Source organism: Coloeus monedula (assembly GCF_965178545.1).
Source record: "Coloeus monedula genome assembly, chromosome: 28".
Lineage (NCBI taxonomy): Eukaryota > Metazoa > Chordata > Aves > Passeriformes > Corvidae > Coloeus > Coloeus monedula.
In genome coordinates this window covers 450,255-468,470 of record NC_138808.1, presented here as the reverse complement: position 1 = coordinate 468,470, position 18,216 = coordinate 450,255, and the positions used below count along the sequence as shown (strand labels likewise).

General features: G+C 59.2%; 2 protein-coding genes across 2 annotated transcripts; one reads left to right on the top strand and one right to left on the bottom strand.

Moving 5' to 3' along the window:
- Positions 1 to 1,910: 1,910 nt before the first annotated feature.
- Positions 1,911 to 13,173, top strand: PLEKHA2 (pleckstrin homology domain containing A2; the record flags this gene model as incomplete). Its single annotated transcript, XM_082298269.1, has 12 exons — positions 1,911 to 2,021; positions 4,963 to 5,126; positions 5,484 to 5,540; positions 7,017 to 7,065; positions 7,194 to 7,291; positions 9,198 to 9,338; positions 11,205 to 11,342; positions 11,471 to 11,539; positions 11,671 to 11,741; positions 12,300 to 12,363; positions 12,656 to 12,733; positions 12,847 to 13,173. Exons 2-12 carry the CDS (start codon positions 4,986 to 4,988, stop codon positions 13,171 to 13,173), a joined length of 1,233 nt encoding a protein of 410 aa, XP_082154395.1. The 5' UTR covers positions 1,911 to 2,021; positions 4,963 to 4,985.
- Positions 13,174 to 16,359: 3,186 nt separating this feature from the next.
- On the bottom strand, positions 16,360 to 17,532 carry TM2D2 (TM2 domain containing 2). Its single transcript, XM_082298213.1, has 4 exons — positions 17,335 to 17,532; positions 17,175 to 17,262; positions 16,979 to 17,094; positions 16,360 to 16,852 (listed from the first exon to the last, which is right to left on the bottom strand). Exons 1-4 carry the CDS (start codon positions 17,520 to 17,522, stop codon positions 16,639 to 16,641), a joined length of 606 nt encoding a protein of 201 aa, XP_082154339.1. The 5' UTR covers positions 17,523 to 17,532; the 3' UTR covers positions 16,360 to 16,638.
- Positions 17,533 to 18,216: the final 684 nt, after the last annotated feature.

The following is an 18,216-nucleotide window of genomic DNA, read 5'->3' as shown; positions in this document are numbered from 1 at the left end:
ACGCTGCCGTTGGGAACCGTGTTCGCAGCCTCTCATTGACAGGGAAACCACAGCAGCGAGAGGACGTACCGAATCGAACCGGTTTGGCTTCTGGTGCCACGCAGAGCCCGGGATCCCAGCGCAGATTCCCCTCATCCCCGTTGGTCCAACGGAGATGCTTTTGGGCTGCTTTCTGCAACTCGAGTCGCGGCTGTGGAGAGAGGTTTCTGTGGTTGCGAAGACATGGGGGGAGATGTGAGGCTGCTCTGTGGTCTGGGGCTGCAGGTGGTCCCCCAGCTCAAAGCTCTGCTGGAAAGACCCCCAGGAGTGCTCGGTGTGGTTTGGTTTTGTGAGGGAGAATGGTAAAAGTGAGTGAAGAGAGTGAGGAGAACAGAGAGGAGAATGATGAAGGGAGTGAAGGATGGCTGGGACCATGAGAATCTGACCACAAGAACTGTAAATGCAGGGTGAGCAGCAAACAGCAGCCGTCTGCTGGAGTCTGCCCCCGTCAGCACACGAGGAAAAGGGGAACAGAAAAGAGCAAATTTGAACAGAAGAAAAGAAGTAATTCAGCACGTGCAGATCCAGCCGTGGAACTCACAGCTGGAGGATGCTGCTGGAACAGAGACCTCGGTGAGTGCTGGAGAGTGAGAGGGTCGGAAGTCCTGCAGAACATGGACACAGTTTTGTGAAGGTTAACATACATATGCCAAGAGGGTCGCTGGGCTGCTTCCACTGGAGGGGAGCATCTGGAAAGCAGATTATTCCCTGTCTGCTGTGGATCCGGCTCCTTCCCCAGGGCACACGGAGGGTGTTCTTCTGCGGGGGCTCTGTCTGCTGGTGGAACCTCCAAAGGCCCTGGGGCAGAGACGTGCCCTGTCCCGGGACTTCCCTCATAACCCTTCATCTGCTGGTGGGGTGTCCTAGTGACTTCCAGGGGCTGCTTGTCCCCCAGGCAGGTTACATTGGAAATTCTAGGAGAAATGCCAGGCTCTCCGAACGAAGGGCGAGCAGCGGGGTGACTCGCTGCCGTGTGACGGTGTGCACAACTCGGCGCTGGCCCAGGCTCCGGCGGGTCACAAGGGCTGCAGGAGATGCCTCGGTATAAAAATACTCCGTGGAACAGTTTAGTCTTTGCAAAGGGAGGGAAGGGGGAGAGGGGGAGGCAGCGGTGGCGGGGCAGGGCTCGAGACCTCCAGGATGCCGGGAGCAGGCAGCCAGCAGTGGGAAGGAGCGGACTCGCGTGGGACGGACAGGGGTTGCGGGTTTCCGTGAGCCAGACTCCTGCGCACCCTCGGCGGCGGTAGCGGCAGCACCAGGATCGGTTTCACCCGCGCCGGGAGAAAGTGCTTCGGGGCTAGATGGAGTTTCGGAGAGAAAGTGGGGGCTTCCCCTGGGCGGCAAGGGGCGGACAGCGGGTGTTTCCTGCTCCCCAAATCCACCCCGAGCTCACTCCAGCAGCAGCTTTCCCGAGAGATGCTCCTGCAGGAACCGCGACCCGAACTGGGCGGCTCATCTCAATCAGTGCCAGCCTCAAGCACATCCTGAGCGGTCTTGTGTTGGGTCTGGGGGGATTCACCGGGAAGGCCCCGAGCCTGGGACTGGGCGGCCCTGGGGGACGCAGAGGACCCGCAACAGGCTGGGACCGGCACCGGCACCGGCACCGGCACCGGGCTGGCCCCTAGTCCCCGCAGCAGCTTAGCCCTGCGGCGGCGGCCCGGGGCCGCGGCAGGTGCGGAGGGACACGGACGGACGGCGATGGACGGAGGGATGGACACCAATCCCCCGCCCCAGGGAGCCGCCCCGCGCCCCGCACTCACATCCGGGGCCGGGTTTGCTAATGACAGACGTAATTATCCCGGAAAGAAGCGACGGCGGAGTCAGGGGCACACCCCCTCCGCCGCCCGCCCGCCCGTCCGTCCGTCCGTCCTCCTCCCACCGCCGCCCGGCGTGCGCAGCGCCCGCAGCCCCGGCTCGGCCCCGCCGCCCCCCGCCCGCTCCGCCGGCCATGCGCGGGGCGCGCAGCCCAGGGACGCCGCGGGGTAAGTGCAGTGCCCGGGGGACACGCGTGTCCTGTAGGCAGCGCTCGCTCTTGGGCGCTGCTCCAGGGACCCGGCGGGGCGGGCTGGGAGCCCTCGCTGTCCCGTCCCCATCCTCCCTCCGGCCCCTTCCCCCGACTCCCCAGGCTTCCCGGGCTGCGGCGTCGGAGCGGCTGGAGGCGTCCGTGCCCCCGCGGCTCCGGGAGCCGGTGGGGAGGCGGCCCCAAAGCTGATCCCCCCGTCCCTGGCGGAGACTCGGGTCCCTGCAGCTGGATCGTCGGTGCTCGGGCTGGGGTCGAGCCCTCACGGTGCGAGCGGCTTCCGCTCGACGGTTCCTGCAGCGAAGGGTCGGGACAGGGGAGCGGGAGGCAGCGAGGGGGGCTCCGCCGGGAGCGGAGGGGTCCCCGTGGGAGCTCCGGAAGTGCTGCAGGCACCATCCTCGCCCAAAGTCTGTGAGGCTGGGGGCAAGCATGTTTGGGGCATGGGATTTGCAGCTATTCTGTGTGTTCTCCGACTCTTTGCGGCCAGATGAAGAGCTGTATCCAGCCTTCTCCCAACAGGTTGATAGTTTCGTTAAGGCAAATATCTGGAATTAGAAGGAGCGAGTTGCTGGGCGCTGCCTACCCCGTCTGTCTCGTGGGTCGGGACAGACGTCGCAGCGTGAGCTCTGGGAGCTCCTCTGCAAGAGCAGGTAAGAGGAAGTGGTGCTGCAGCGGCTGCGGCTCAGCTGCGCGGGGCACTGGGCACCGCAGGTCGCAGCGCTTCTGGAACGGGGAGTCGTCCTGCGCCCCAGCCGCCAGCAGGGCAGAGCGGTGTGAGAGAGGAGGAGGATGCTGTGGCTGCCCGCAGGTGCGATGGGTGCTGTGGAGGGGGGTGCCGAGGAGATGCCTCCCGGCAGCACGGCTGCGATGCTCCAAATGTCGGGTCTCCGGTGCCTCGGGTTTTTCTGCTGCAGTGTTCCTGGGTTGCTCCTGTGGCTGTAGCTCTGCCGGGACAGAGCAGGGCACGGGCAGCTGTGACAGTGCGGTGGCATCCTGAGGCGCTTCCTGGAAAGTCTGGCTGTGTGGCTGCACACGAGGCCTCTGAGCCACCCGTGGCCATAGAGGGGACTTGGGTGCTGCATGGATGGTGCCCTGCACCTCCTGCCTCTCCCTGGGAAGCACTTCCCTTTATCTCAGGAGGCAGGCAAGGGGGTGGTTTTGCTGTTAATCTTCTGTAGCCCAATTGCTTGCCATGCCATTCACTGAGTCAGGAAAGGGGTGTCTTTTTTGCTGGGATATTGTGACTGAAAAAGCTGACAAATCAGTTGCTTCAGAGGTAGGAAAGAGTCCTGGAAGTCTCTGATGTGCTTCACTAGAAAATTGAGCATTTTCTGGCCCTCCTGGATTTCCTGAGCAGGGTGGCCCACATGTTGGCACAGCTGGAGATGCTACTTTTATCCTTTCCTTATGGAAAAGTGCAGTTCTTGGTGACTCCAAAGAGACAGACCATTTGTGTCCTGTGGGCAGTGGGATGTGAGGGGACAGGAACCCAGCTGACTTTGGTGCAGAGTGTGGGGCAATCCCAGTCTCTTCTGCCCAGAGATTTGTGCATATCCAAGTGCAGCCTGAGGTCAGTGTGCACAGAAGGGCTGAGCTGCTTTGTGGTCTCCCAGATGAGCCCATGGTAATGAAGGGTGGTGGTGGTGGGACATAGGGAGTCCCAAGAGGTGTCCCGTGGAGCTGGGGCTCATCTCTGCACTGCCTGTGGCACACTCTGCTTCTTCCTCATCCATCTCCTAAGCAGAAATCTCTAAACTTTTGTTATCAGCAGAAGGAGGAGTTTATGAGGTTTGGTCTGAACGTGTTGGTATGGTTGAAAGTACCTAGGGATTGGCTTTCCATGTGCTTCCCCACCACAGAAATAACCCCACAAAAAAGCAGTGAGACTTGAAGTAGCCACAGAAACCCTTGTGCCAGGGCACCATTGTTGGTCTAAAACAACCTCTCGCCCTGCAGCAGCATGGTTCCCCATGAGCCAAGCCCCGATACCCATCTCTGAAATGTTGGTGATAAGATACTGAGATCCTGACAGCGGGTTGACTTTTTTCTGCCTCTCTACCTTTGCAGCTGCACCCCAGCTCTTGCACAACCCTCGCCTCCCCGGGCCCCACTCCACTGCAGCTCAAAAATAGTATTTCCTCCTTTTCTGCATGAGATCTTTTATTTGTCTAGCTCTGCTTCTGGCACCTGCGTGATCACCACTCTCCTGCCAGACAAACCACACTGGGTTCACTCACATCCTTTGGGTAACGGCTGCTCTCATCCCTGCCCTCCATCCTGTGCCGTGGGGAGAGGGCTCTGCCCAGGCAGTGGGACGTGTCCTGCCCACCCGTGACTCTTGGCGCTGTTTCTGCTCCCCACACAGGGCTGGAAGTGACGACAGCGTTCCCACTGCAGCTGAGGGACCTTGAAGGAGACTCCTGGGTGGGGGGCAGCACTGGGGGGGTCCGTGCCCGTGGCAGACCTGGGGACATGGCATGGCCCTGCTGTGATGGGTCATCGTTTTCCCTGCTGACTCGACATCCTGGCTGCACAGATTTTCTGCTGGAGTTGCAGATTGTTCTCTGTTTCCTGGGAGTGTGCTCAGGCTCTCTAGCGTGCTGCTTTGGGATTACTTTTCGCCACGGTTCTCAGGGATCTGGTGTCTCATGTTAGACTCTTTGTGTCTGCTTTGTCCTCTCTCGTGGGGTTTGGTGTCTCTTGGGACTGGGAGTGATGGGTTGGTAAGTTGTCCCTTCCGTCTGCCTCTAGAGAGCTCGGATGTGGCTGAGTGACTGCGCTGGCATCCCCGCACACCTGGCTGGGCTGGGTTGGGGTGGCCATGGATGCGGGAGCAGCTCCCTGGGGAGCTGGGGCTGTGTTAGCAGACCACCCACCTCCCCCTGCCTGCCCCCACTCCGCAGGGTGATGCCAGAAGGAGCTCGGCATGCCGTACGTGGATCGACAGAACCGTATCTGCGGGTTCCTGGACATTGAAGAAAATGAGACCTGTGGCAAGTTTCTGCGGAGATATTTCATCCTGGACACCCAGGCCAACCACCTCCTGTGGTACATGGACAATCCTCAGGTAGGCACATGCTGGGCATGTCCGTGAAGTTGTCACTGAGTCTGTAGGCACATCCTGGCCTCCCTGCTGGAGGCTTCTCCTCCGGGTCCCCACAGGTGTGTGCTGTGTCAGAGTGTCTCGTGGCTGAGCATGGCCATGACCAGGCTCCAGCCCTTCTGTGACCTCTGTGGTTTCCAGGACTGTCCCGAGGAGCACAGCAGGGCTGATCCCACTGCTGAGCTGAACCAGGTGCAGGAAAGGGAAGTGGCTGAGGATGGCAGCTGCTGCCTGACCCCAAGGGCACAAAAGACAGGCTGGATTGCCCCTGCCACCTTCTCCCTGTCATTTACCTCCCATTGCTCATTCTGTGTGTTGCAGAACCTGGCCATTGGAGCAGGTGCTGTCGGATCTCTGCAGCTGACCTATATCTCCAAGGTAGTGTTGGGGTGGGGCGGAGGGAAGGTGAATGCTCCCTGTTTTCCCTTTATCCTTGCGGCATTCCCAGGAGAGGCGATGGCTTTCCCTGGAAGCACCCGAGGCCAGGTCCTGGTTCTGCCTGAGCTTGTGACCATCTCCCTGGGATGAAGCCTGAGTGGGCTGTGGGGAGCAGGGAGGGACCCTACAGCACAGGGATCCTGCTGCTGAGACCGTGTTCACCTTCGCCCTGGACTGGCACGGGATGGGGTGCAAGGTGGGGTTGCAGGAGGAAGAGGAGCTGCTCTGCTGTGAGGAAGGACATGGGGTGGCCAGGACTGAGTGGGAACAGGAGCGTGGTATCAGCGTGAGCTGGGCACAGAGCTGGCAATCAGCTGAGCAGTGCTTCAGGAGCTCTCCCCTGTGCCCAGAGGGCAGTGCCCTGAAGGATGAGACCTTCTGGAAACTCGCTTTTGTGTGTCTTAAGGGTGTTATCCAGTCTCCATGGGAAGGCAGGAATAGTGCAATAAGCAACAACTGTTGCAGGGCCGGTGACTGAGACAGTGGAGCTGTGGCTGCGTGTGGAGAGTGGAGCTGCCACCATCCTGCTCCTGCAAGTGGCCCCTCAGCTGCTGTGGGGGAGTGGGGGGCTTGTGGCTGCCACGCCACGCTCAGCTCAGCTCAGCTTTATCCTGGAGCTGGATATAGAATTGGACAGATCTTTCTGTTCCTGCTGAATCATGATTTATAAATTAAGCGCAGATGAAGCAATGCTGGGAGGCTGAGCCTTCCCCATTTTGGAAAGAGCCTCACAAATTATATAGGTTTTAGTTTAAATGAAAATTGCTGCAGGACAGCATTTGGTCACAAACTGCGGGGTTGGGTTCTGTCAGTGGCTGGAACTACCAACAGTAAACATACCAGAAAAATGGAGGTTTGCTTGAGAAAACATATTTAAAGCATTATGGACTGGCTTTGAAGGAGGAGGACTGTCAGAATAAATACTCCATGAATGCTGTTTGTGGAGCCCCAAGGAATATTATTCTTATATAAATGATTCCTACTTTTCAGGGAAAAGCCACCACTATTTTCCCTCAAATTTTTTAATTGCTGGTGAGAGTGACTGTGTTAATCCAGAAGAACTGATGTTTTCAGGTCCTTTGAAAGCTTTCTGTCCTCTGCTGCGCAGCTCAGCCAGTGCCTGAGGGGATGCAGGGGATGAAAGTCCTGGCTCCATGCTGACCTTCCCCAGGGAGCCGGCACCCTCTGCTGCATGTGGTCAGCGTTGCTCTGACACGGGCCAGTTCCCGTCAGCTGGCCCAGCTGTGCTGTAGCTCAAGTTGTCTTCACAGGCGTGGGGTCCTGCTCAGGGGTCCTGCCCGGGGTGGCAGAGCCCAGGCAGGGAGCAGGGTGGGTGGGTGGAAACTTCCAGCTCTTGTGCCCACCATTAGCATGTGCTGTTATGTCTAATTTTTCCCCTGACTTGCTCTGTCACAGGTTAGCATTGCCACCCCAAAACAGAAGCCTAAAACTCCGTTCTGCTTTGGTGAGTGAGTGGGATCTTGGTGGGCTCTGTGGGGGGACACCCTGCCACAGGAGGCTGCAGTGTGGGCACCTGTCCCATTAATCCTTCCGGCTGCTGCCAGCTCTCCTTGTCCTTCCCTTCTCTGGCAGTTATCAACGCTCTGTCCCAGCGCTATTTCTTGCAAGCCAGTGACCAAAAGGACCTGCAGGACTGGGTGGAGGCGCTGAACAGGGCCAGTAAGATTACGGTAGGTTACTTAATGCTCTTCTCAATTGTTCCCTCCACCATCCCCAGGGACCCTTGTGGTTGGGGTTTACTTGTCTATCTTCCTTCGCCCTCCCAGCCCAGCTGTGAGGGAACAGCAGCTGTGCCTCAGGGAGGTCCTGGTGGTGCTGTCCACATGCCCTCCTGCTCCAGGCCCTCCACCTCCTGTTGCTTCTGCTGGCTAGGATCTGGCCCAGCCAGCTCCTCACTGTGGCTGTCAAAGGGTGGCTTTCTTGTGCTTCAATAACTTATTTATTCAATTTTTATTCTTCCCGGAATGCTGGATCTTGTGATGAGGCACAGCGAATGCCCTGCACTGTGGGGCATGGGGAGGCAGGCTGTGCCTGCATCCAGAGGGGTTCATCTGCCATCTCCTCTCATTTACTGGTGTGTTCACAGAGCCGTGAGCTAATGGTCACTGACCCAGTACCTCGCAGAGTCTGTGCTCCGCAGCTGCCCGGAGCTCCGGGCAATGGGGATGTGCCGCGCTCCCTCCCTGTGCAGCACGACCAGGAGTGCTGTCCTCGGGCTGGGGGTGATGCTGAGCTGGCAGTGCCTGCACTGGGGGCTCAGGATGGCTTCTGCCTGGATGGGGGGGGGTCGTCCCTGTGAAAGGGTTGGGGGCTTCTGCTGAACTGCAGTGAGCAGTTTAATGTGAGCAGAATTTTACTAGATCATGCGCTGATGCGTGTTGTTCATGGTATGTAAACTAAATGTAAGGAAAAATCATGTAAACAGTTTAGGATTGAGGACTATCAATGAGATTTTTCTTTAAAATCCCTGGAGTGCCATGTTGTAGTCTCTGTGGGAAACTCATCTGCAAGACCAGACCTAGCTTGTATTTTCTTTTTTTCTCTGTAAATACATTAAGTGTGACAACGTTTGTGCCTGCAGCCACCAGACTGCTCTGGCTCGTGCCTTCTCTTTCTGGGTCCAGCTAATATTGGCCACAAACTCCACCTCCAGAGCTGGGCAGAGCTGTAGCTGCAGCCTGCCTGGGCTCTGTGTCTGGGTGAACTGTCAGCAGTTTCCTCCAGGGCAGCCTGCGGGGCAGGGGGAGTCTGGTGAGCTGGTGGAGGTGGGAGCTGGGGTGACAGGAGAATGAGATGAATCTTCTGCTTCTGCAAGAAACCGTGGTGATTTCCGTACCCTGATTTTGGCCAGCCCTTCCCCACTCTGGCTGCGTCCCAGCTGGCCGACCGGCTCATCCAGCCCTTCAGGGAGGAGCTGTCACAGGCTGGCTGGGAAACCCGGGGCTAACTGGGGTGTGGGTGATGCTGCCACTCTGCCCTGCTCTGTGGGGAAGGCAGGAGCGGGGGTTGGCATTAGGGGAGTTGAAGTGCAGGCTTGGGAAGGGACACTTGGAAACTCACCTCTCTGTCCAGAGCCAGGTGCCAGAGGGAGGGAGCTGGGAAGGGAAAGGGGAGGATGACAGTGCTGGGGGCCGTGTTGCTGCAGCACAGCCTCTGCCCAGGGGTGCGGGGCCGCTCGCATCGGGGCCGCAGCCAGCGCTGGGCTCACAGCAGTGCCCGGCTGTCACTGCAGCCACGCCGCTCGGCCTTGTTAGCCAGACCCAGCTCCTCATTAAGGCTGGCTGTAAGTGGAGCGGGGACAATTAAAGGAGCAAGTGTCCCACAAACTCACTGAGCTGCAGAGGCAAATCACAGGCGCCTGTGAAGGGACGCTTAATCACTGAGCACCTCTCATCTCTCCTCTGGGTGTCTCCTGCCCCCCAGGGGGTTCCACACCCTCCCTAACTGGGGTGCTTGTTAAGGAGTTGTTTTTTAAAGGGATGTTGCTGCATTAGACAGAGATGGGGTGCCCAGTGCAGGTGTGGGGCTGCCCAGCATGGTCACCCTGTGCCCCTCATCCTTTCCTTTCTCCCACAGGTGCCCAAGGGCGGCAGCGTCCCACCGGCCACGGAAATCACAAAGCCTCCGGTGGTGGCCCAGGACAGGAAGCCCCAGGTGGCCTACAAAACCGAGATTGTTGGGGGGGTCGTGGTCCACACACCCATCTCCATCAACCAGGTGAGCTGGTTTGCACTTTCATTTCTGGAAACAGCGTGCCTGCAAACCCTTCCCCTGCAGGTATAAATGGCTGCTCTGAGCACCCTGAACACCTCTGCTTTGTCTTGCTCTGAAGTGTGATGAGATGAGGGGGTGTGAGGAGGAGGAGGTCACGAATCTGCTCAGCTTCCTGGCCATCGCCATCCACCCACATGTCCTGGGTCCAAATCTCCTCTTGAGGTACCCAGGGCAGAGGAACCCTGTGTCTGGTGCCCCCACCACAGCAGCCGCAGGGACTGTCCTGGGGGTGGTGGCTGGCACCACTTTCCGTGGTTCTGCATCCCCTGCTGTGGCACGCAGCTGGGTGTGCATGTGGCCATCAGCGTCTTCCACCTTTGGGCACTTGTCCAGCTCTGGGTCTCACTTCAGCTCTTATCAGTGGCAGCACTAAAAATAGAGCAGAGAATTAGATCATTGCAGCAGTTTCTGCTGGCAGATGCTTTTAATGCTTCCCTGGCTGCAGGATGCAGCGGTGTACGGAGGTTTGTGGGGTGCAGAGGGGTTTTTTGGAGGTGGTGCATCAGCTGCCAGAATATTTCCGTGCTCTTGCTGCTTCCCCCGTGTGAAATGGCCATTCTCCTGCTGCAGCTTCCTGGGCGTGTCTGTGGTTTCCTGGCTGTGCCCCAGCCGGTGCTCCGGGACTGAGTGGGGAGTCCCATGCTCTGGCCGCACCCCCAGACGGGCCAGCAGCATCACCCCAGCTCCTGGGCATGTGACACTCCCTGCTGCAGGAGTGTCCTCACCTCTGGCTTTGGACACCACATCTGTAATGCCTGGCACAGCTGGCGCAGCCCTGGGCAGGGGGCGTGGGTGGCATCCCCATCCTGGCCATGCTGCAGCTGTGCTTCACTGCTCTCCGGAGGGGCTGGGCAGCACTTAGAGGCCAGACAAAAAGCTGTTTGTCCGTCCTGGGGACACTGAAGCAGCTCTGGAAGGTGCAGGGCGGGCAGGTTTGGCAGTGGCACTGCACGGGGCCATATAAGGCTGGCAGTGGCCAGGGCCACCCTGCTGCCATGGCAATGCTCAAACCTCAGCTGAGTGGGAGGAAGGGGTTGGAGGGATGGGGAAGAAGCTGAGTGCAGAAGATGTTTCGTCTCAACCATCCTCTGCACTGCTGGGGGGAAGGGAGGGCCCTGCTGGGATGATGCTGGAGGCAGGGCAGGGTCTGGCCCTTGGGGTGCACTGGGATGTGCTCGGGGGAGCCAGGGGTGGGTGCTGGGCACACAGTCATGACCACAGCCCCTCTGCTCACAGCACTGAGCACTGCACTTGGGGAGGGAGAACTTGAGGCCGGAGGAGGCACAGCTTTTCTTCCTGAGCTCCAAACACCCAAGTATCTTTGGGAGAACTTTGCTCTGAAGATGTGAACCAGAGACTTTATTGCCTTCTCCCACTGGAAAGCATTCCTTTCTAACTTGTGTTTGTCTGGTGGTCCTTGTTCTCCTCATACCTTCAGTGGTGCAGTCGAGTCACCTCTTGGTGCATGACGAGCCAGGCAGATGAGCTCTATTAACTCCCTGCTGCAGGGGATCATCTTCAGCCCTCAAATTGCTTTTCTGCAGCCTTTCTGATTTCTTGTTTTTAACACATGGTTGCCAAAAGGGTGAATAGTACCAAGGCAGCAGCCTGGAAAGCTACACATGATGAGAGAACATCAGCTCTGGATGCTGGCTCGTTCCCCTGCCCATGTTCAGCACTGCAGTTAGCCCTTGGCTCACACTTCACGCGGGGCTTGTGTCAGGTGGCTTTTCCCTGCAACTGGGTGTCCTGCCTTCCATCAGGGAATTGCTCTCCTGCTCACGGTGACTCTGTTCTCTCTGGTGGCAGGACGGCGGCGAGGGCAGTGAGGTGGCCGCCCACCCTCTGCTGCGGCGCTCGCAGAGCTACATCCCCCCCTCGGCCGCCAAGCCGCCCGCCGGGCCGCCCCCGCTCAAGAGCGGCTTCTGCGTCAAACAGGGGAACGTGGTGAGTGCCGGGGAGGGGCCCGGGGCTGATGCTCCCCGTGGGCTGGGGGTGCTCCAAGGATGCTCTGGGTGCAGGACCTCGACAGAGAGCGGCAGAGCTGAGCACCGAGCAATTTCCTTCTCTTCCAGAGGAAGAGCTGGAAGCGGCGGTACTTCGTTCTGGATGAGTTTTCCATCAGTTACTACAAGTGTGAGCAGGTGAGCAGCTCCCCGGGGACCCCGGGCAGGGCTCTGGCACCGCTGCTGCGCTGGTGCAGGGACCTCTGGGGGAGGCACATCCCAGCCCCGGGGCCAGCCAAGCCCATCGCCGTCTCCTCTCGCCTCTGCAGGACAAGGAGCCTTTGCGTTCGATTCTCTTGAAAGATGTTTGCAAGACCCACGAGTGCCTGGTCAAGTCTGGGTAATGCTCCCACCCGTGTTTCCCTGCCATGGCCCCAGGCTGTGTCAGGCCAGAGCAGCCAGTGGGAGCTTGGGCTGCTCCAGCTGCTCATGGGAAGCGGCTCTCGAGGTGTTTGCTTTAAACTAGCCCAGGCGGCTGCAGTGTCTCGGGAACAAGATATTGCAGCAAACACTGATAAAATCAAAGTAACCTAAAGACTTGCAATGAAAAATAACCTGAGAAAACAAACCTCTTCAGCTGAACTAAAGATATAATGCATTAATGTATCTCTCAACTGTTTATTCCTAATAAGTAATAGCAAGCTGATATTTAAAACGAGCTGGGAGTGCAGTGGATTATGGCAGGGGAGGGCGGGGGTTTGCCAGCTGATGGTAGAGCTGGGGGGTTTCTGGCTGAAGCTCTCTGGGGATCTCGACTCTTCTCAAAGTCCCAATGAGATCCAAGGTTTGCCTTCAATATGTTCCTCCCTAGCACACTCCAGAGACGAAGATAAATACAGGGCTTTTTCTGTCCACAATGGCAGCTGGGGTGTGACTGTCTCTTTCTCACTGTTTCTAGTGACCTCCTGATGCGGGACAACCTCTTTGAAATCATAACAAGCTCCAGGACCTTCTACATCCAGGTGAGCAGCTGAGGCCAGGATCATTTTTGGGGCAGAAAGTTCATCTCTCAAGAAATGGGCTGTTCCCTACAGTCCTTCACCAGCGAACATGAGCTGATGGGGTTGTAACACATGGGTGTGAGGGAGAACTTCAGGGGGATTCACTTCTCCCTTGGGATTATTTATAGTAGGGGCTGTTTGAGAAAGCAGGAAAAGGCAGAGCAGAGCCTTGGGAATGCCAGGACAGCCGGTGCCTCTGTGTGTCCGTCACAGGGCAGGAGGCAGAGCCTCACTGGGGCTGGTGTGTTTGCAGGCAGACAGCCCCGAGGACATGCACAGCTGGATCCGGGCAATCACAGGGGCAGTCCAGGCCCTGAAAACCCGCCCCAGGGTAGGTCATATACTTTCTGTTTCGTATTTAGTGTCAAATGGAGATTGTGCCAATGTACAAGCTATTTATTTAGTGGATTGTCTAACCGGCCTGACTCTGCTCTGTCCTTGCAGGAGATGTCCTTTGTGAGATGCACCTCCATGGCCAGGCCTGGGGGCTCCTCGGCCCCCTTCCAGCCACGGCCGGCAGCGGAGGAGCGGAGAGCTTCGTGCAAGGCCCCCTCCACCTCCTCCTGGCAGCCCTGGACGCCGGTGCCGCAGGCGGAGGGGCAGCGGCCGGCGCTGCTCAGAGACTCGGTGTCGGTGCCGGCGCTGGCGGAGCGCGATGGCAGAGCCGTGCCCGGCACGCGGCTGCGGCACCGCTCAGAGCCGCAGCATCCCAAGGAGAAGCCGTTCGCCTTTGACCTGGATGATGAAAGTATCCGGACCTCGGACGTCTGACCAGGCACCGAGCCAGCCCCGGCTCCACGTGCCGCCTCCCTGGCTGCCGGGGATCCCTGTGGGGTGGTTTGGGGTATGCGAGGTGGTCCCTTCCCTCCACCACAGCCCTTCCCTGCGATGCAGGATCTGTCTGGACCCACGTTCTGGTGCCCTGCTCTGCAGGGAGCGGGATCCCTGGCTGCCCCTGCCCAGCTTGGCCCCAGTGGTTCCATGTCTTGGAAGGTGCTTCCAGGCACTGCCAGCGTTCACTGTGCAGGGCAGATGCTGGGGACCTGTATGAGGGGACATCTTCTGCAACTGCATAATTTCCCCCCCAAACCAGGTCTGGAGGAAGTGGCAGGAGGTCTTAGGAGGCGTGAGGGGGAGCGTGGCCTTTCTTGTGTTTGAAAAACGTTTCTCTCCCCTTAGATGCTGCTCAGACTCCCCAGGGCAGAGTGGGAGACACCAGCCTGCAGCTGCCCACACAGGGGACTCACTGCAGCTCCCCCTTACAGTGACTTATTCCCTCAGAGACTGGCTCTTCCCGCTGCCCACACAAGGGTTTTCAGCAATCTGCTGGCTTTTAATTATGTCTTTTTATACCTGTGGCTCCTGTTGAACCCCAGCCTGGGCAGGTGCTCAGCCCCTCCAAAGGCTTTTTGGTGCTTCCTGAGCCATGGCAGGCAGCCAGAGTGACGGTGGCTCCCAGGTGGGAGCATCCTCAGGTATGATGTCAGTTTTGCACTGCACACACCTGGGCACAGGGAGCCGTGCCAGAAGGTGAAGGGCTTTTAGCAAAAAGCACCCAACACCGAGCACCTGATGGAACTGGGCAGACTTGTCTGGCCAACTCACCCGCTGCCTGCCCGAGATGGAAACCAGCAGGAGTTTCTAGAGCAATGTGAATCGTCATTTCCATAACCAAATGAGCTCCTGTAGGTGTGATAAATAGTGTGTAGAAAATCCAGGTGTTCCCTTGGCAGAGAGATCGTGTGATACCTTCGCCCCACAAGTGTGTGCAATCCCCGGGTGCTGAGTGAGAACTCGGCTTCCCTTTCACTTCCCTGGCCATGACACGTCCCCTGCTCTGCAAACTCAGCCCAGTGTGTTCCCCAGGAGCAGAACATCTGGTTTGTCACAGCCCTTTTGGGGCCTCCAGCTGTTTGACAGCTGTGCCTCAGCCTCAGCCTGAGGTCCAGCTCTGAGCCTTGATTAGCCTGACTGACCTTAACGCGATTCAAGTTGTACCTTCCTGCCTCAGTCCCCTGTGGGACCAGTGGGGCTGCTTCGGGGTGGGCACAGTAGAGGTGCCTTCGTGCAGCTGGGGGAGGCAGGAATGGGGTCCCCCCAAGTTCAGGGGCAAAAGGGCCTCAAAGGGGACTGTGTGGAGGTGCTGGAGAACACAGAGACCATGAAAATGAGTGGGAATCGATGCAAACAGTACAGGGCGAGTGTTAATATTATTTAATTTTAGCAACCTAGATCCTGCTGTTTGTTTTTCTGCTTTTGCTTTATTTGCACTAGAGTTTGAAACGTTTCATTTTTTTAGGCTGAATTGCTGTTTGGCTCCTAACACTGTTTCAAGAATGTTTTAGTAGTTTGGTAAGCCCATCCGTCAGAGAGTCACAGCATTCGGTAACAGCTCTGACCTCAGTTCTGGAGAGCAGGGAACGCAGAGGGATGATGGTTCCTTTGTGCAAAGCCTTGGAACCACAGAGTCCTGAGTATTCCTGGTGCTTTATAATTGCACAGTTTCCTCAGGCCTGGGATGGTAAAGCAGAGGCTTGTTGCACAATTAAGGTTAATTATCCAGGAGCAGAAACTACCAGTGGCTCCAGCACTCTTGCAACATTCCTCTTGCTCATTCCCACCCTCCCGCATCCCCAGGACAGCATAAAGGCTGAAGGTGAGGTTCAAACAAGTGTGGAGCTCAGCTGGACTCCAGAGCTATCCATAATGCCGGTGGTGTTGGGAGGGATTTCCCTCCCATTCCAAAGGACGGGGTGGATGCAGCCAGACCTTGACGGAGCTTTGTCTTATTTTAAAGCAGACTGGTTTCCCCTCAGCACTGCGTTCGTTCCTGGCTCGGGTGTGGGATGGACACATCCCCCCGGAGCTGCTCCCTCCTGAAGCGTGTGCTGTGAGGCTTTGCTGGGGGTGCCGCAGATCTGGGGTGCCTTGCGGGGGCAGAGTGGTGGGAGAGAGGGGTTTGCTCTGTTCTCATGGACATTCCCATCTGGTTCCAGATGTTTCTCAAAGTGCTGGCTGGGGATTTCAAGTGCTCTTAGGGCTGGGCCCCCGCATGGGCAATGCTCCGTGACTCCTGGGGTGGGGGCTACCTGCTTCCCACCCCTCGCTTGTAAATGCTGGAATGCCCTTTCTCCCCTGTGTTTTTAAATAAAGGAGGAAATCCCAATTACTTTCCCAGGCTGTCCATTTGCACTGTGTATTTTGGGTAGGGATTGCCGGGGGGGTTGAATGCTGTCCCCACCAGGGAGTGTGTGTTTGCTGTTTTATCTCAAGTGTGACTGGACATTTGCATACACAGATTTTGTGTCTGGCTCTGGCTGGGACTTGCTGCAGCTTCCTTTTCCCGTTTTATTCAGCTTGGTAAGTTTTTAACCTGCAGCTGGTAGGGCTTCCTCTTTTGGGTGTGAAGTTCTTGCACCCTTTGGGTGCTGCAGGTGCCCTGTGCTGGGGCTGGAGCCAGAGGAGTGCCTGGCACACAGGAGCTGCCCCTTGGCAACTCTGGCCCCTTCCCAGCTCTCTGACAGCTCCCAGATGTTCTCAGCAGCTCTGGGTAGAAATGAACCCTGTCATGAATGAGTCACAAGTGCTGCTTTAGAGAGGTCTGAGTTCCCCACCTGCAAGAGTGGGGAGAGTAATGTTCTCCAGAAGGTGCAGGTTTTATCAAATCTAACCCATATTCCCCTGAAGGAGTGAACAGGGGGTAAATAATGCAGAATTAGAGCTCATGGCTTTGCCACCCAGTCCCTGTAAAAGGGGTTACTCAGCCTGAAAGGCTCTGGCCTTGGGCCCTGAGTTTGCTGGCCAGGTGGCCCATGACCCCAGGGTAACCAGGGCTCAGGACTCTGGATTAATGGGCTGGCTGGGGGGGTGCTCAGGGCTAGACCATGACTCCATGGCCTTCATCTCCATATGGCTGTGACTCTACTAATCCCCAAAGTACATGGAGTCAGCTTCTTCCAGATTTTATTAATGTTTGTTTGACCCCCTGTGTTTGCAAGCTCTGATTTCTTAAGCTGTCACTATTTGCAGCAGGAAGCCAGATTATTTTAAACAAGCAAAATATATCCTGAACAACTTTGTGTCCAAGGCTGATACAGAGTCATTATCAAGAGTGACTGTTCTGCACGCTGAGTTACAGTTCTGTAAGTCCACGTTGTGCCAGGCAGAGCCAGGGCTGTTGCTTGGAGCGAGCAGAGGCATCCACAGGCTGCAGCTGGGGCCAGCCCTGCCCCTCCCTCAGTACACGGTGCACCAGTTGCTGCCATCGCTGGGCATCAGCCCACCGGTGATCAGCAGAATCAGATCCACAAACCACCAGATGCCCAGGCCCCCCAGGGTCAGCAGCTTCCCCACGGCGGTGCCGGTGTGGCCCAGGCAGAACCGATCCACTCCGAAGCAGCCCAGGAAGAAGGAGTAGAGCAGAGTGGTGATGAAGTAGTGTCCCGTGTACCTGCGAGGGAAGAGGCGGCGGTGTCAGGGAGTGTCAGCCTTCTCCGCCGGACCAGCCCTCCTCCTGCTGGGGGGGGGGGGGGGGGCTCCGTCCAGTGGGTGCGCGGGGGGACAGGGACTCTCCTACTTGACACAGGGCCGGCTGCCCCGCAGGAAGCTCCGCGGCTCGGCGCACTCGATGCCGTCCAGCGCTCGGCACTGCACCCGCGTGTGATCCACCTCGCCGTGGGCCTGTCCGCCGAACTGCGGCGGGGGCAGCGCTCAGCGCTCGGCGGGGCCCGGGGGGCGCCAGCAGTGGGGCCGCCCCCCCGCCCCGCCCTCACCTTCACGCAGCCGTGGCCCAGCTCCTGCTGTGCCGTGGCGTTCCCGCCGTGGTCCACCGGCTCCTCGCACTCCACGAACTCATCGGGGCTGCGGGGAAGGAGCGGGTGGTGAGGGCGGCCGGGTGGCCGCGCTCCCCCCCCGCCCCGGCCCGGCGCTCACAGGTAGGTGCATAGGACGAGCGGCGCCCGCGGATCGCTGTAGGCCCAGGCGGCGGCGGGCGGCCCCGGCGGCAGGTCCCGGGGCTCGGTGTCGTTGCCCGGGAGGCCGCGGCCGTGCAGCAGCAGCAGGTTCCCGAGCAGGAGCACGGCCTGGCCGCACAGCAGCGCGTACCCCACGGGCGGCGCCATGGCGGCAACGCCGCCGCGCCCGGCCTCGGGCCGCGCCGCCCGCAGCCAATGGGCGCCCGCCGCTGCGCCGCCGGGGGCGGGGGGAGCCGCTCGCAGCCAATGGGCGTCCGCCGCTGCGCCGCCGGGGGCGGGGGGAGCCGCTCGCAGCCAATGGGCATCCGCCGCCGCGCCGCCGGGGGCGGGGGGAGCCGCTCGCAGCCAATGGGCGTCCGCCGCTGCGCCGCCGGGGGCGGGGGGAGCCGCTCGCAACCAATGGGCGTCCGCCGCTGCGCCGCCGGGGGCGGAGGGAGCCGCTCGCAACCAATGGGCATCCGCCGCTGCACCGCCGGGGGCGGGGGAGCCGCTCGCAGCCAATCAGCGCGAAGGCGGAAGAAGCCGCGGAAGCGGCAGCGAAGGGGCGCGGTGGCGGGAGGGCGCGGCAGACGAGGAGACGATTGGCTGTCGGGGAGGGCTGGCGGCCAATGGGCGAAGGCGAGGGGCGGGGCGGGGCGCAGCGCGCGAGCTGTTGGGCGTGCGCCGCCCTCCGGCCCCGCCGCGCGCGGTGCTCCCGCGGCGCTCCCGCGGCTGCCCTGCCCCAAACGGGGCCCCTCTGCCCCAAACGGGGCCCAGCCGGGGCTCGGGCACCCCTCCCTCGGGTGGGCACCCTCCGCGCCCCCGGGAAGCGGACACCCTGCGCACCGGAGAACGGCTCTCA

Coding starts and splice junctions, on each gene's coding strand:
- TM2D2 (XM_082298213.1), bottom strand. CDS start 17,522: ATGGCGCCGCCCGTGGGGTACGCGCTGCTGTGCGGCCAGGCCGTGCTC. Junction 17,095..17,174: donor TGGGCCACGGCTGCGTGAAG/GTGAGGGCGGGG, acceptor CCCCCGCCGCAG/TTCGGCGGACAGGCCCACGG. Junction 16,853..16,978: donor GGCAGCCGGCCCTGTGTCAA/GTAGGAGAGTCC, acceptor CTTCCCTCGCAG/GTACACGGGACACTACTTCA.